Source organism: Acipenser ruthenus, chromosome 53, assembly GCF_902713425.1.
Source record: "Acipenser ruthenus chromosome 53, fAciRut3.2 maternal haplotype, whole genome shotgun sequence".
Taxonomy (NCBI): Eukaryota; Metazoa; Chordata; class Actinopteri; order Acipenseriformes; family Acipenseridae; genus Acipenser; species Acipenser ruthenus.
The window spans coordinates 345700-362187 of record NC_081241.1 but is presented as its reverse complement, the minus strand read 5'-3'; the positions used below and the strand labels follow the sequence as shown (position 1 = coordinate 362187).

General features: G+C 42.2%; 1 protein-coding gene across 8 annotated transcripts in view; it reads left to right on the top strand.

Annotated features, from left to right (window-relative positions):
• LOC117432616 (uncharacterized) overlaps nt 1-16488 on the top strand; it is a 119783-nt gene that overhangs the window by 88725 nt on the left and 14570 nt on the right. For 5 of the 8 annotated variants that reach the window (XM_059016474.1, XM_059016473.1, XM_059016469.1 and 2 more), the window contains 7 exons: nt 847-1439; nt 3524-3619; nt 5084-5317; nt 5472-5631; nt 9854-10561; nt 12501-12551; nt 14425-15132. In XM_059016474.1, the coding sequence (XP_058872457.1) occupies nt 847-1439; nt 3524-3619; nt 5084-5317; nt 5472-5631; nt 9854-10561; nt 12501-12551; nt 14425-15132 (2550 nt within the window). The remainder of the gene's footprint in view (nt 1-846; nt 1440-3523; nt 3620-5083; nt 5318-5471; nt 5632-9853; nt 10562-12500; nt 12552-14424; nt 15133-16488) is intronic. The other 3 variants (XM_059016467.1, XM_059016468.1, XM_059016471.1) reach the window with 3 other exon arrangements.

The following is a 16488-nucleotide window of genomic DNA, read 5'->3' as shown; positions in this document are numbered from 1 at the left end:
CCATAATATAATATTCAGATTAGTACGATCTGTCCTGAGAAAATACAAAACATAATTGTCAACTCTTAAACAATTGATGATTTTATTAACAGTGCATTTTAAGATATGTATGGAAATGCATATCACTCAAGAGACAAGAGACAAAATGGTTATTGCCTTTGGAAAAGAAGGTACAATGAAATTAGCTATTTACACCATGTTTATTGTTTACAAATCATGCACAAAAGTGCCTTCTGTGGCCACAACATAGCGTTTCATTTTGAATTTACCAGCTTTCCTTGATGAAAATTAATCCACGTCTGGGAGGTTTCTAGACATCCTCTGTTTTTGACCCACTCTGAGGACGTCTGGTTTTTAGTCCTGTGTGAATCACGCTTTAGAGAGGAGTTGCTGGGGGCTGCTGTGGCCGCACAAAATCACACTGATGGCCCCATTTGAGAAACGTTGGTCTAAAACATCAAAGTATCGACACGTATACTATACTAATAAAATCAGTGAACATTATTGCAAAACAAAGCACTGTAATACGGTATCTGACAATTTACAAAATACAATTCCACAAAGCTCCCGTGCGTTCTCAATCTGCCACAGTAATCGGACAGGTTTTCCTTTTATTTATTTATTTATTTATTTATTTATTTATTTATTTATTTTTTGTGCTGCGTGGGTTAACCTGAGACACAAACAACATCATGAAAGCCATCACAAACTGGCTTTGGGGTGCCGCAAAAAATCTTGTTTCAGCTTTTTAACAGAACTGTAATGATATGAATCTCTTGCTTTCTTGTATTTAACATGGTTACACTGGGCAGTTAACTAACAGCATGTCTCCTTGTCTCATTGCAGCAAGAATAGCAGAAGCGAATATTCTGGTATCGCATGACCAGTTTAGCTGTTCAGTGTGTCTGGAGCTATTGAAGGACCCAGTCGCTATTCCATGTGGACACAGTTACTGTATGGGGTGTATTAAGAACTGCTGGGATCAGACTGATCATACAGGTGTCTACAGCTGCCCCCAGTGCAGAAAGTTCTTTACTCCAAGGCCTGATCTGTGCAGAAACACCATGCTGGCCGAACTTGTGGAGGAATTAAAGAAGACAGGACTCAATCCTCCTCCTGCTCAAAGTTATGCTGGACCTGGAGATGTGCCGTGTGATTTCTGCACTGGGAGAAAGTTCAAAGCTGTGAAATCCTGTTTGACGTGCCTGGCCTCTTACTGTGAAACACACGTCAAGCCACACTATGAGGGGGCTGCTTTCAAGAGGCACAAGCTGGTCAATGCAATTGGGAATCTGGAGCAGAAGATTTGTGCTGAACACCAGAAGGTTTTGGAGGTCTTCTGTAGAACCGATCAGACGTGTATTTGCTTGTTGTGTTCACAAATTGAACACAGGAGCCATGATACAGTCTCAGCTGAGAAGGAAAGGAGTGGGAAACAGGTAAGGGTTTGAACCATTTCCTTGTAGCTATCCTAGAAGATAAGAATTCCCAGGGATATTTAACATGTCTGTTTACTAGGTTATACAGTTTCACATCAGATCAGATTTTAATTGTATATTAGTATATTTAAAGAGCCGTTATATTTTAATTGCTCTACCTAACCTCAAGGCCGTAGCCAGCTATGAGGCACACGAGGCACAGGCCTCCTTGTGCTCCGTCTTTCAGGTGAGACGTAGTTGTAAGTGACTCTGCAGCTGATGCATAGTTCACACACCCTAGTCTCTGTAAGTCGCCTTGGATAAAGCGTCTGCCAAATAAACAAATAATAATAATAATAATGATGATGATAATGATAATGATAATGATAATAATAATGATATTGATAATGATAATAATCCGTTCTGGTGTATTTACAAGCAATCGTTAAAGTGGGGTGGTTAAAAAAAAAATAACATAATAAAAAAATAATATAATATAAATATAAGAACTGACATTCGCTCTATCAGAGGCTTTGTTGAGTTGTTGTTTGAACCAAAAAAATAATCCCTCTTTCAGTAAACACTGAGCTGAGAAACCCCACAAACAGGACTGTGAACTAGTGTGGTTTAATGAAATTACATCAAATTGGCTACCTCTGCTTGTATTGTATTAATTATTACAGTATGCCGTGTGTAACAAAAAAACAAACATTTGCGTGTCAAAGAAACGTGCCCGGATCAGCCAGCTGCAGTATACTGGAGAATATCGTGTTCTTACAGACAAGTGAATATGTAAGTTAAAAACAAAACAAAACAAAAAAAAACCTAAAGATATTTTCATTACTATGGTGTTTGAAAAGCTATTCTGGGAAAATCTGTCAAGTTCCGTTTCAATCACAGCATGGTTTTACACCGGACAATCCGGTTTTCAGCTTTATGTCCGGTATTTTTATTTTGAAACGCCCAGCTTCTAAGAACCACAATTGAATGTTATATTGTGTGTTTTCATTGGTTAGTATATGTGTCATTTATTTAATCTCGCAATTATATTGGTCCTGTGAATGCCCGCAAAGGGCTCTCACTAAAAGCCCGGTGTTTCGAGTGTGACGTCAAGAAAAAACAAACAAGGAAGATGACCGGTTATGCGCAGTGAAGGGATTTGACAAGCGCGCCACATTCAAAACTAATGCAGCTACTCATCAGGTTTGCCACCTGCGTTCTGTACATTTGTTTGCTTAAATATGAACTATACCGCAGCACAGGAACGCTTGTATTATTGTATTCACTTACTCATTAATACTATATTCATTATCAATAACGAGTCTTAACAAATCTCTTGTGGTATGTTATAGTATTAGTTTGCATTGCATTTCCCTTTACAATATTATTTCTCTATATAGTATGCAATGGCTATCTTATACAATTTCACTAGCTGTGTAAAATGTCTGCCCACAGTGAGAGGTGTGTTTTCACCACAATTTGCAATTCTGTTTTAAATTCCACGAGTGTGTGAATCCTCCCTATTGAACTGTAATATAGCTTTAAATCCCACGGGCAAGAACAACCCTCCGTTTCTAATTGTAATCTCGTTTTAAATCTCACAAGCGTGTGCAATCTGTGTTTATTGATTTAAAACATGAAATCAAAAGCCCTAAATATCCATTAAAGAGAAAGCTGCTTCAGTTTCCTAGGTGCTTAACAAAACAAACATGTAACACATGCTAGATCAGCCATCATTCACTGTTACTAGTATGAAACAGTACCATCTAGTGGACAGCTACTGTGGATCAAGTGTCTTTTTGTATTTCTGGCAGCGGTGCACTAGATGGTGTTGTATCTTACTATTATACACACATGTTGTCTGATCTAGCCTGTGCTACAGATGTCTGTGGCTTGCAACTAGAACTGAAGAGCAAAATATATTTGACTCAGAATTATTGCACACATTGTAAAGAGGTAAGGGGACAAGAAAACATAAAATATATATAAACTAAATTGATTCTGTCAGTTTCAATAGCATACTTAAACAGGCATGTGTTGGGTGTGACAGGGTATCACTCAATGCCCCATCAGAAATGTCACTGTGTCACTGTGTTTCTACACAGAAGCAGCTGGGAGAGACACAGACAGAAATACAACAGAGAATCCAGGAGAGACTGAAAGACGTGGAGGAGCTGAAACAGGCTGTGGAGTCACTGAAAGTGGGTATTGACAAGAGGGGGTTATTATTATTATTATTATTATTATTATTATTATTACACCGTGTAACAATTTTTTTTTGTTCCTGGGTAGTAAGTGTTATTTCCTAATTGCTTATGCCTCAAAAGTATAGAAAATGGCTATTATTCCCCACAAACTTTGCTTTTGTGACCAGGACAGTGATATTTTGAAATTTACCTATTTTCCAGAACATACCAGATTCAGTGCTGAGTAAACTTGGAGTAACTTCTAGAACTTTCTAGAACTTTCCAGTAATATAAATAGTAGTATAAATAGAGGGGCCTAAGTGGATACATATCTGCATTTTTCTGAGATGGCATCAAGGTCATAGGAGACTTAAAAATGGTGGCATTCCTGATGGGTCTCCAAGGCGGTTTTACCAAGTTTCCCTGCTATCTTTGCCTTTGGGACAGCAGGGACACCAAGGCGCACTGCCACAGGCGGGACTGGCCACAGCGGACAGAGTTCTCTGTGGGGAGGAACAACGTCAAGTGGGAGCCACTGGTGGACCCCCGGAAGGTGCTGATGCCACCACTGCACATCAAATTGGGACTTATGAAACAATTTGTCAGAGCTCTAGATAAGGAGTCGGCAGCCTTCAAGTACCTTCAAGACTTCTTCCCTAAGCAGTCTGAGGCAAAGGTCAAAGCCGGTGTCTTCGTAGGACCACAGATAAAGAAGATCCTGGAGTGCAATGAATTCCCCAAGAAGCTCACTAGTAAGGAGAAAGTGGCTTGGAACAGCTTTGACGCAGTGGTTCGGGGCTTCCTGGGCAATCACAAGGCCGAAAACTATGTGGAGCTGGTTGAGACTCTGGTGAAGAACTACGGCACAATGGGCTGTAGGATGTCCCTCAAAGTCCATATCCTTGATGCTCATCTTGATAAATTCAAGGAGAACATGGGAGCGTACTCGGAGGAGGAAGGCGAGCGCTTCCACCAGGATATACTGGACTTTGAACGCCGCTACCAAGGACAGTATAACGAGAACATGATAGGAGACTACATTTGGGGGCTGATTCGTGAAAGTGATTTACAGTATAATCGTAAATCTCGAAAAACTACTCACTTCTAAATCTTTTGTAGTCATTTTTGTATTACTTTAGTATAAATACATGTTAATTTGGATTCATATGTTGTTTTTTTCTGACTTTATGTGAACGAAAAGACACACATTTGCCCGTTTTCTCATTGGAAATAGGTACATTTCAAAATATCACTGTCCTGGTCACAAAAGCAAAGTTTGTGGGGAATAACAGCCATTTTCTATACTTTTGAGGCATAAGCAATTTGGAAATAACACTTACTACCCAGGAACAAAAATTGTGTTACATAGTGTTATTAACAGATGGACTGGAACACATCTACAGAAGTTTACTGTCTATGCCTGATGTGTTTTTGATATCAATTCTAACCATGTCTCCTCTACTGTGTTCTTTCACTCAGAGATCTGCATGCATAGAAATAAAGGAAAGTGAGAAGATCTTTACTGAGCTGATCCGATCCATTGAGAAGATCCACACTGAGGTTATTGAGCTGATTGGAGCTAACGAGAAGGCTGCATTGAATCAGGCTGAAGGACGCATGAAGAAACTGGAGCAGGAGATTGCTGAGCTAAGGAGGAGAAACGCTGAGCTGAAACAGCTTTCAGAGACAGAGGATCACATCCATTTTCTACAGGTAACATCACTGCTTGTTAGAAAATCTCAAGTCCATAACTGAGACGGTTTCAGACAAACCCCTCCAATTGAATGAATCCTTGCTTTTCCCCAGGAATGTTTTGGACCCCATTCTGTTTCACTGAAAACTCCTTTTCTCCACTTTCCTGTTGTAGAATTTCCAGTCTCTCTGTGCCCCTCCTGAAGCTGGAGACTTACCCAGCGTTACTGTCAATACAGACATCTCTTTTGGGGCTGTGAGGAAAGCTGTATCTGAACTTAAAGACCATATTGAGGACTTCTGCAAGGGGGAATTAGTCAAAATAACCACAACAGGTTGGTGTGAAATAGATTCCTTTGTTAGAGATTTCTGAAATAGACCACGGCTTGAGGAGGGACAGGACTTGCAAGACATCAATAAAGACCTCTTGCAGATTGCTGGCTATATGAATATTGCAGCAGGGAGGAGGGAGGAGGGAGGAGGGAGGAGTGGGAGGCAGCAGGGAGGAGGAAGAAAGGAGGCAGCAGGGAAGAAAGAGCAGGGAGGATGGTAAATGGAGGAGAGAGCAGGGAGCAGGGTGGAGGAAGCATGGAGCAGGGAGGAGAGAGCATGGACGAAGGCACAGGGAGTGTGAATACTGCAGATGTTTTATTTCAAATGATTTCCCCAGGTTGAAAAGCCCCACCTCATTTACAGTGACATCCCAAGTGATGAGAGCAGGAAGGAAGAGAGTTTCTAAAGACATTACATGAGACAACAACACAATAGCATTCAAACAGAGACGGAGGGATTCACACATTAAAAAAAAAAACATTCTTTGTTTCTCTCTTTTTTTCTGCCCAGTGAATGAAGTTGCAGTTTACAGTCTGCAGGCTCCAGAGCCAAGGAACAGAGCTGAGTTTTTAAAATGCAAGTCTGTTTTCACTGAAACATTTGATTGAAAGATGTGTCACTCCATTGTGAGAAGAGCTAACACTACAGAACAGGGAGGGGTGGAGCTTGAGGGCAGCAATTATTATTATTTATTAGTAATTGTGAAGCCATTAATCTACACTCCTCTCCAACAAGTATTGGTTCAGATGAATTCATGCAGAATGACTGGGGGAGGGGCATTTGTTGCCTGTTTTTCCACTCAGACCTTTCTCTCCCTAAATATCTTGGTATCCCTGAATAGATAATCATCCCATCTTTTAATACATGTACAATGCATGTGAAACCAGTTGTGGGGTAAAATGAACAGCTATCCCTCCCAGTCATCCTGTGCTGGTAGTAAATGTATATTGCAGTATCACTGCACTTGTGGGATGGATTGCTCATTAAAATATTAGACAGATATTTGAAGAGTGGATGATATTCTATTGAAGATATTTAGTAAGCAAGGGGTCTGAGTGGGTAAAATGGCAACACATACCCTGTAGGAACATTAAGTGAACTGTAATTGTATGCAGAGCTGCGTTTGATTGGTTCCAATTGAAGAAGTTTGAGAAGATCGAGGAATTATAATGAACAAAACAATCAAGCAGCAAGAGAATTTAATAGCAGCAGTTTATTGAAGACAGAAAAATAAAAAGAGAGAACTTCTCCAAAGTCAGAAATAAATCTCAAGTAACAAATCTATTGATTATCAATCTTAAACATCACATTCTAAATATACTTGTCTATAAAATAGCAGGGAGGATAGAGGAGGGAATAAAGAGGAGGGAGCATAGAGCTGGAAGGAGGGAGCATTGAGGAGGGAGCATGGAAGAGGGAGAATAGAGAGAGCAGGGAGGAGGGAGCAAGGAGGAGAGATAGCAGGGAAAATGGAGGAGGTAGGATGCAGCAGGGAGCATGAAGGAGAGGTGAGGGAGCAGGTGAATTGTGTGAATTGTGACAGGGGTTAAAGGTGCGTTCCTTAATTTTCCATTTTAAACGTTATTCAAATGCGTTTGTCTCTAGACTGATGTGAACTGGAGGAACGCTAATCAAAGTTTATCAGTGTTTATATTTATGTAATGTAAACTAGATAACTCTGCAATTCAAAAGAAGCTTCTTTTTTTACAAGGAATTGTGGCAAAGTGGCTGCTGATTAGAAACAGTTGCAGAGGTGATGCAGTGCAGAAATAATCACACAAAGAAAACTGTAATCCATTTTGGAAAAGGGGTTCTTTTTATTTGTGAACTCCCGGTCTGGCGACCAAACAATATTCCTCCGGCAATACACACCAATGTGTAGAGCACAGAAGGAAATGATAATAAATGGTTTGCAGACCAAATAATAATACACGTTATTTGCCCCACAATAATACATAAACAGTCACCAGTCCTGGTGCGTGCAGTAGTGCTCGTGGTGGGTGATAACAATCAAACAGTGACTGTGGTGCAGTGTTGTTCCGGGTAGTGCTGGCCCAAGGTGACAGCTCCGGAGACGTGTTAGCCATCTAGTGATTTACAAAAACAAAAGACAATTACTAACAGCGAAAAAAACAAACAAAACACTCACAAACTCTTTCACAGATTATTAGGGATTTTTTCCGGTCCTTCCAGTTTCTTATCTCTTTGAACCAAGCAAAGGAAAAGATTTGTGATTCTCAGTCCCCTTTATGCTGTCACACATGACCCCTTGGTAAACGACTGCAGCTGTCTCTACTCTCTGCAGCTGCTACGTCGTTTCCCTTCCGGGTCAATACGTTCCTGCAACAGAGTCTCGCCTTCTTCCAGACTGACTGACTTACCGACCCGGGGAAAGAACTGTCAGGCCAGCCCGTCCAAAGACTTCCTTTTTCGCTGCTTAGCGCCCTCACAGGTCGGGAGGGTGATTTACAATCAAAACTCATTGTATTTCTGTCACATATCTCACTGCTTAGAGTGGAGCCAAAGGAACAATCGGCTGAATCTATCTCTCCCATTACTCCCCCCTCCTGGGAAAAATAATCTGCATTTTGATGGTTTGTCCTTCATTGTGCTTAACCACTTGAGTGGGGTGTGGTCTGTGACGAGATCAAATGAGTGCCCCAGCAGGTAGTATCGTAAAGAGTGAGTAGCCCATTTAATGGCCAGACACTCCTTTTCGACTACAGAGTAGTTGCACTCCCGAGGTAGCATCTTTTTGCTGAGCTACAGTATTGGGTGTTCTACTCCATTGCATTGTTCCGGAGCAGTCCCTCTGGATCCTGCCACTGCAACCTAGCAAACAGTCCTCGGAGCCGGAGAGTGAAAGCCCCCATAGTCTCATCACTATTTTATCTGCACCTAAACAATTGACCTCTCAACTTAGCTACAACAACTCTATCTCCATATAACTTCTGTAAGACCTCCCATACTTGAGCACTCGTGGCCCCAGCTGTAGGTGCCAATACCTCCCTCCTTGCATCCCCTTCTAAAGCACGAATGATAAAATCTACCTTCTGTCCCTCATCTAGCAACATTCAGTACGTTTACATGACAAAACTGAATCAGAAAACTGATTTTCTTAAAACGTCACTTTTCTGTGTTTACATGATTAAAGATAGAAAATCTAATTAGCATTCAACTGTATACATGGATTGAAGTTTTTGGAAAACACAGTATATTTTCGCATGCAAAGTACTGTAGTAGCCTAAGTACAATTTGAAGATCATACATTTCTGCGATAGAACAGAGACCAATCCAATATAGTGCTTTATCGAAGTGTCAGGTCTTAAATTCAAAGATTACTATCCTATACCTCTATTCAGATTCCCCACAATGTGCAATCAGCCTTTCCAACAGCTCATCCTGTTCTATATTACCAGTTTCTTTTGTAGACTTTTAAATTATTACGTCATTTTAAAGCTGGAAAACATTTGCTGCTTCAGTATGGGCTATTAACAAATACATACAGACTTTAACAAATGTATTACTTTATCCCTAACTAGACAAATGGATGCATGCAGACTGACTACAGATTATTATTATTTTCTCTGTTTTCTAAAACCATGTGCAGGAATGAAGGTCAAAGTTTGCACATGTGCAGTACGCTATTGGAATAAGTTTTCCGAAAAGTGTGTTTACATGACATACATTTTGTTAGTTTTCAGAATTTAATCTAGGTGCTGTTTTCCGAAAACTAACTTTTGGAGTGTTCAGATACATTTTCCGAAAACTGCGTTTACATAACTTTTCATATCGGAATTAAGAATTCTTATGCTCATGTAAATGCACTGATTGTCTGTAGCTGTGTCTGCCAGTCTCCAAATGTTACTTCACTACCTATCCCCTTTAACTTCGGGATCCATCAAGCTCCCATAAACATGGGCATACCATGGTTACCGTACTAGAGTCCTGTTTTACATTCATTTTGGTTCAATAGTGTGTGGTTAACATATATACTTTTTCTATCAACTCCTGCTAAGGGACAAAAAAAAAAAAACATTGGGCCAGATATTCAGAAGAGATGCAAGTTTTGCAAGAGCACTTGCAGGGATTTTTTTTCTAATTGTTGCCAGGACAAATTGTCGCAGGTACGAATTGTTGTACACCCATTATTTGGGCATCTAAATATGCCAATCACACAAGTTATATATGTAATCAGAAACCTCTTTTCTTTTTTTTATTTAGACGTGCATGGAAAGACAGGCAGTTCCCCTGAGTTGAGGATGGTGCTGGTTGGGAAGATTGGAGTTGGGAAAAGTGCCTCGGGAAACACCATCCTGGGCAAAAAGGAGTTTAAATCACAAGCCAGTGACTCCTCGGTTACAAAAGCATGTGAGAAGAGAGAAGGAAAGGTTTCTGGGAGACGTGTTGTTGTGGTCGACACTCCAGCCTTTGGCACAGACCTCTCTCTGGATGAAGTCAATGAAGAAAGAGCAATGCATTTGTCTGCCCCAGGACCCCATGCTATTCTCCTGGTGATTGAGGTGGGCCGATTCACAGGTGAAGACAAGAGAACAGTGGAGACAATCCTGAGGAGATATGGAGATGGAGCTGGGAGATACACGATGGTCCTTTTCACCAACCGGGACAAACTAGGAGAGAAGTCGATTGAGGAGTTCATTCAGGGAGCCAGCAAAGAGCTCCGGGAGCTTGTTGAGAAGTGTGGGTGCCGTTATCACGCCTTCAACAACAAGAACATGAGCGATCGCACCCAGGTCACTGAGCTACTGGAAAAGATAGACAGGATGGTGGAAGAGAATGAAGGAAGCTACTACACCAGTGAGATGATCAGACAGGTGAAAAAAATGAGGAAGAGCAAAGAGCTCATTTGTGAAGAAATGGACATTGAAGAGCAAGCCAATGATAAGCCGAGCAAGTCTGGTAAGCTATGGGGTGCGTTAATCATTTATTATTGTTTTCCATTCATGGTTTTGCAGCCTCGTCTTATTGGGGGGAGGTGGCCCGTAGCCACTTCCTCTCTGCAGCACTGGGATGCATGGAACTGTTCATGCTTTTCCAGCTAGCCTAACACAGACAGCCATCGAGCACCCATGGACGAAGCCTCATGTCAAATTTATCTTTCACAGGCCCTGAGCGCCCATCACAGTCATCGGGCCCTGAGCGTCCATCACAGTTCATAAATCATCTGTAATTGCAATCATTCATTCATTGCGGATTCTCCAAGCTGAAAAGAATCAGCTGCAGCAAAGATGAAGAGACGGTGAAAACAAAATCAGGATAAAGAAATTGTGAAGAGATGAAAGTTCAAGAGGGAGCCCATGCAAAGCCTCAATTCTGCTGAGCTGTGTACTCTCTGGGCCCCATTTAGCAAATATGTGCACAGCCGCTATCGCTCAGGGAAAAATGACAGCGTTAGCGAACCGCTGCAATAACGCACAAAAACGTGATTTATAAGTTGGGTCTCTTGACAAGAAAGTCTGTTTGCCCACACGTGCACCTGATTCTGATGCGCTAACTCTATGCAGATTTTTTTTTTTGTGATTGCCTTACGGGTTTGCAAACGTTGCTAAATAGGTTCCATCTATCTACCTCCCTCCTAGTTACTGGGAAAAAGGTTCCTGTGTTCTCTTACACATTACACACAAAAGACAACATTCCTCCGCCCAGGAGAGCAACCACCAAAAAAGGTGTTAAAACCAATCCTCGCCCAGGACAAATGGAAGCTGCTAGAGACTGGAAAATGCTGGCAGATGTTGGTCAAAGGCTTATTTTTCCACCTGAGATTGCCACCACTAACCTTCGACCAGATATTGTCTTGTGGTCTGGATCAGCACGCCTTGTTCACCTGATAGAGTTAACAGTGCCATGGGAGGATGCTGTAGATGAGGCGTATGAGAGGAAGAAACTGCGGTATGCTCAACTAGCCACTGAAGCGGAACAGCGAGGATGGAGAGTCCGGGTTTACCCAGTGGAAGTGGGTTGTCGAGGATTTGTGGCATACTCTACAACCTGGTTTCTCAGAGACGTCGGATTCAGTGACCAAGAGTTGCGTCGCACAGTGAAGAACTTATCTGAAGCAGCAGAGAGGAGCAGCAACTGGCTGTGGTTGAGACGGAAAGATTTTGGCTGGGGATCTCAAGCACAATAGAAAGAAAGAAACGCTGATGTACAGTTAAGTAAGCTGGGCTGAGTTGAGTGGGGGACGGAGGGGGGTGATGCTGGGACGCCAGAATCACCGTCAAGCCCTCTTGAGGTGTCGTGGGCTAGACGACAAAACACTGAGGATGGAAGGTGCCCACTTGAAGACCCCAGAGATGTACCTTACTTAGCTCAATCCAGACAGTTGTCATGCTGATGCGCTGGGGAGGCCGCACTGTGGTTGATCCCCGGAGCCAGCATCGCAGCCGTTGTGTGTGCTGATGCGCCAGGGAGGCAATAAGCTGATCCCTGGAGCCAGCATTACACTTCAGCCATCAACACCAGACAGAAGGATATCTACATCATCATATGGAAGGAAGCGCAAATGGATGGAGACACAGATGGGTCACATTAGTTTACTGTAAAGCTACGTCTTAGTTGGTGCTTATCTTGGCGAGAGCCAAGTTCAACTCAGCATGAAGTTTTAACATCTACTCTCGTGTAATGGAAATCTTTCATCCAAAGGCAGGCCTTTATAGCTGTAATGTTTAATTATACTAACATCAGGATAAGACACGTGTCACCACTTAGACAGACTATGCCACCTGGTGGAGAAACTACGGGCACCAGGTCTCGTTAAAGTTTGGAGGGAAAGATAATTCTGACAGGTACTGTACAGAGTGTCTTACAGTTCTTAACATTTACCATTAACCTCTACTGTTTCTCTTTACAGGTTCTTTATCTAGATCCACACCTCAGGCATCGAACATGAGAGACAACACAGGTAAGTAATTTAAATAATTGATTTTTAAAATTTAAATAGACGGGATCAGGTTAAAACTAGTATGAAAATTGCATATCGAAAGAACACACAAATAAAGAAACAAATGAGATAAAAATAACTGTTTAAAAAAAATTGTCCAAAATAATAAAAAAAAAACATTCCAATCACTGCTTGTGTGCACCAAGTCCTTCAGAATTTGTGGAAATAATTTTTTAAAAAAATTCAGATCTTATGTGTTGCTGTCCTCGAAAGAAAAGGAATAACCATAAATCCTGCAACCAGCCCACATTGCACTGTAGGCTGCTTCAGGAATGGTCTCTAAACAGGAGAGCAGCGCTGGTTCTCTGTGATCTGTCTATCAGCTTCCCCAGAGTGTCTGCCTGGTCACGAGCGCTTTCAAAAAGAGACAAAGAAAAAAACAAAAGAAAAAGCAAATCTACTGCAAATATCTCAGTCCACAAGGATTTATAAAAATATTTAAAAACATACAAAAACATTTAAAACCTCAAAAGATCCAAAAATGTTGAAAAAGAAGGGAAGTAATCCAATCTGGTAAGAGAGCAGTCTTTCAAACCCGAGCGCTCACTTCCTATTACTGAGCAGGTTTTCTGATTCAGATTTTCTTCATCTTTAAACAAGTCATCCACATTAAAAAGTTTCCCCTCTCAGTTTTTATCCCGTTCCTTTACTTTACTTTCTTTGTTTCTTACTGCATTATGTTCTCCATCCTTCCTATTTTCTTAAACTACCTTTTTTATAACCAAACCTATTCCTCATTTTTCATTCGGTCCCGGTGTGTAGTTAACAAAGCAGACAACGTCAGTGAATTTTACACGGGGATCCTTACTAAAGACGAGATCAACCAATTAGTGCTAAGGGACAAAAAAAATGAATAAAATAAATAAAAAATTGGGCGAAAGTGGTAGATTGGTAGCAGGTGTATATCAGGTGCAGTGCGGATGCAGTATTTCCAGTAACAAACAGACAACCAAGTACGGGTGAAATGAGGGTTTTAATGATTAGAAATACAAGTGTCTGATGACCAACCTGAAAACAATAATGAGCTGGCAATGCACAGCAATGTGTATTACACATTAATGAAAAAGGGTTGCAATCCCGCAAACAATAAACACGGTACAAAACACACACAATTAGACACACACACGATCACAGGTCCAAAGTGAGTGCTCTCAGTGCTTGTGGTGAAATATAATATATTACGTGCTATTGGTGAAAAACAAGTGCTGTGGTGATCCGGCATTGTGCTGACCCCTGTCTAGTGCTATTTAACAAAAAAAGCACAGACAGTTACTAAACAGAAAATACCAACAAAACTCACAAACTCTTTATTTTATTTTGGGGATATCTCCCGATCCTTCCAGTCTCCTCGTTTCTCTGAAACCAAAGCGAAGGAGAAGATTTACAATTCTCGGGCCCCTTTTATGCGATCATGCATGACGCCTTGGTAAACGATTGCAGCCGACTTTATTGCCTGCAGCTGCTACCTCGTTTACCTTCCAGGTCAATACATTCCTGCATCAGTGTCTTGCAATTTTCCAGGCTGACTGACCTCCCGACCCAGGGAATGAAATGTCAGGCCAACCTGTCCAAAGCCTTTCCCTTTCGCTACTTAGTGCCCTCACAGGTTGAGAGGGAGATTTACAACCAGAACTCATTATATTTCTGTCACAGCCAGATATTCAGAAGAGATGCAAGTTTTGCAAGAGCACTTGCAGGGATTTTTTTCTAATTGTTGCCAGGACAAATTGTCACTGGAATGAATTGTTGTACACCCATTATTTGGGCATCTAAATATGCCAATCACACAAGTTATATATGTAATCAGAAACCTCTTTTCTTTTTTTTTATTTAGACGTGCATGGAAAGACAGGCAGTTCCCCTGCGTTGAGGATGGTGCTGGTTGGGAAGATTGGAGTTGGGAAAAGTGCCTCGGGAAACACCATCCTGGGCAAAAAGGAGTTTAAATCACAAGCCAGTGACTCCTCGGTTACAAAAGCATGTGAGAAGAGAGAAGGAGAGGTTTCTGGGAGACGTGTTGTTGTGGTCGACACTCCAGCCTTTGGCACAGACCTCTCTCTGGATGAAGTCAATGAAGAAAGAGCAATGCATTTGTCTGCCCCAGGACCCCATGCTATTCTCCTGGTGATTGAGGTGGGCCGATTCACAGGTGAAGACAAGAGAACAGTGGAGACAATCCTGAGGAGATATGGAGATGGAGCTGGGAGATACACGATGGTCCTTTTCACCAACCGGGACAAACTAGGAGAGAAGTCGATTGAGGAGTTCATTCAGGGAGCCAGCAAAGAGCTCCGGGAGCTTGTTGAGAAGTGTGGGTGCCGTTATCACGCCTTCAACAACAAGAACATGAGCGATCGCACCCAGGTCACTGAGCTACTGGAAAAGATAGACAGGATGGTGGAAGAGAATGAAGGAAGCTACTACACCAGTGAGATGATCAGACAGGTGAAAAAAATGAGGAAGAGCAAAGAGCTCATTTGTGAAGAAATGGACATTGAAGAGCAAGCCAATGATAAGCCGAGCAAGTCTGGTAAGCTATGGGGTGCGTTAATCATTTATTATTGTTTTCCATTCATGGTTTTGCAGCCTCGTCTTATTGGGGGGAGGTGGCCCGTAGCCACTTCCTCTCTGCAGCACTGGGATGCATGGAACTGTTCATGCTTTTCCAGCTAGCCTAACACAGACAGCCATCGAGCACCCATGGACGAAGCCTCATGTCAAATTTATCTTTCACAGGCCCTGAGCGCCCATCACAGTCATCGGGCCCTGAGCGTCCATCACAGTTCATAAATCATCTGTAATTGCAATCATTCATTCATTGCGGATTCTCCGAGCTGAAAAGAATCAGCTGCAGCAAAGATGAAGAGACGGTGAAAACAAAATCAGGATAAAGAAATTGTGAAGAGATGAAAGTTCAAGAGGGAGCCCATGCAAAGCCTCAATTCTGCTGAGCTGTGTACTCTCTGGGCCCCATTTAGCAAATATGTGCACAGCCGCTATCGCTCAGGGAAAAATGACAGCGTTAGCGAACCGCTGCAATAACGCACAAAAACGTGATTTATAAGTTGGGTCTCTTGACAAGAAAGTCTGTTTGCCCACACGTGCACCTGATTCTGATGCGTTAACTTTTTGCAGATTTTTTTTTTTTTGTGATTGCCTTACGGGTTTGCAAACGTTGCTAAATAGGTTCCATCTATCTACCTCCCTCCTAGTTACTGGGAAAAAGGTTCCTGTGTTCTCTTACACATTACACACAAAAGACAACATTCCTCCGCCCAGGAGAGCAACCACCAAAAAAGGTGTTAAAACCAATCTTCGCCCAGGACAACTGGAAGCTGCTAGAGACTGGAAAATGCTGGCAGATGTTGGTCAACGGCTTATTTTTCCACCTGAGATTGCCACCAGTAACCTTCGACCAGATATTGCCTTGTGGTCTGGATCAGCACGCCTTGTTCACCTGATAGAGTTAACAGTGCCATGGAGGATGCTGTAGATGAGGCGTATGAGAGGAAGAAACTGCGGTATGCTCAACTAGCCACTGAAGCGGAACAGCGAGGATGGAGAGTCCTGGTTTACCCAGTGGAGGTGGGTTGTCGAGGATTTGTGGCACACTCTACAACCCGGTTTCTCAGAGACGTCGGATTCAGTGGCCAAGAGTTGCGTCGCACAGTGAAGAACTTATCTGAAGCAGCAGAGAGGAGCAGCAACTGGCTGTGGTTGAGACTGAAAGATTTTGGCTGGGGATCTCAAGCACAATAGAAAGAAAGAAACGCTGATGTACAGGTAAGTAAGCTGGGCTGAGTTGAGTGGGGGACGGAGGGGGGTGATGCTTGGACGCCAGAATCACCGTCGAGCCCTCTTGAGGTGTCGTGGGCTAGTCGACGAAACACTGAGGATG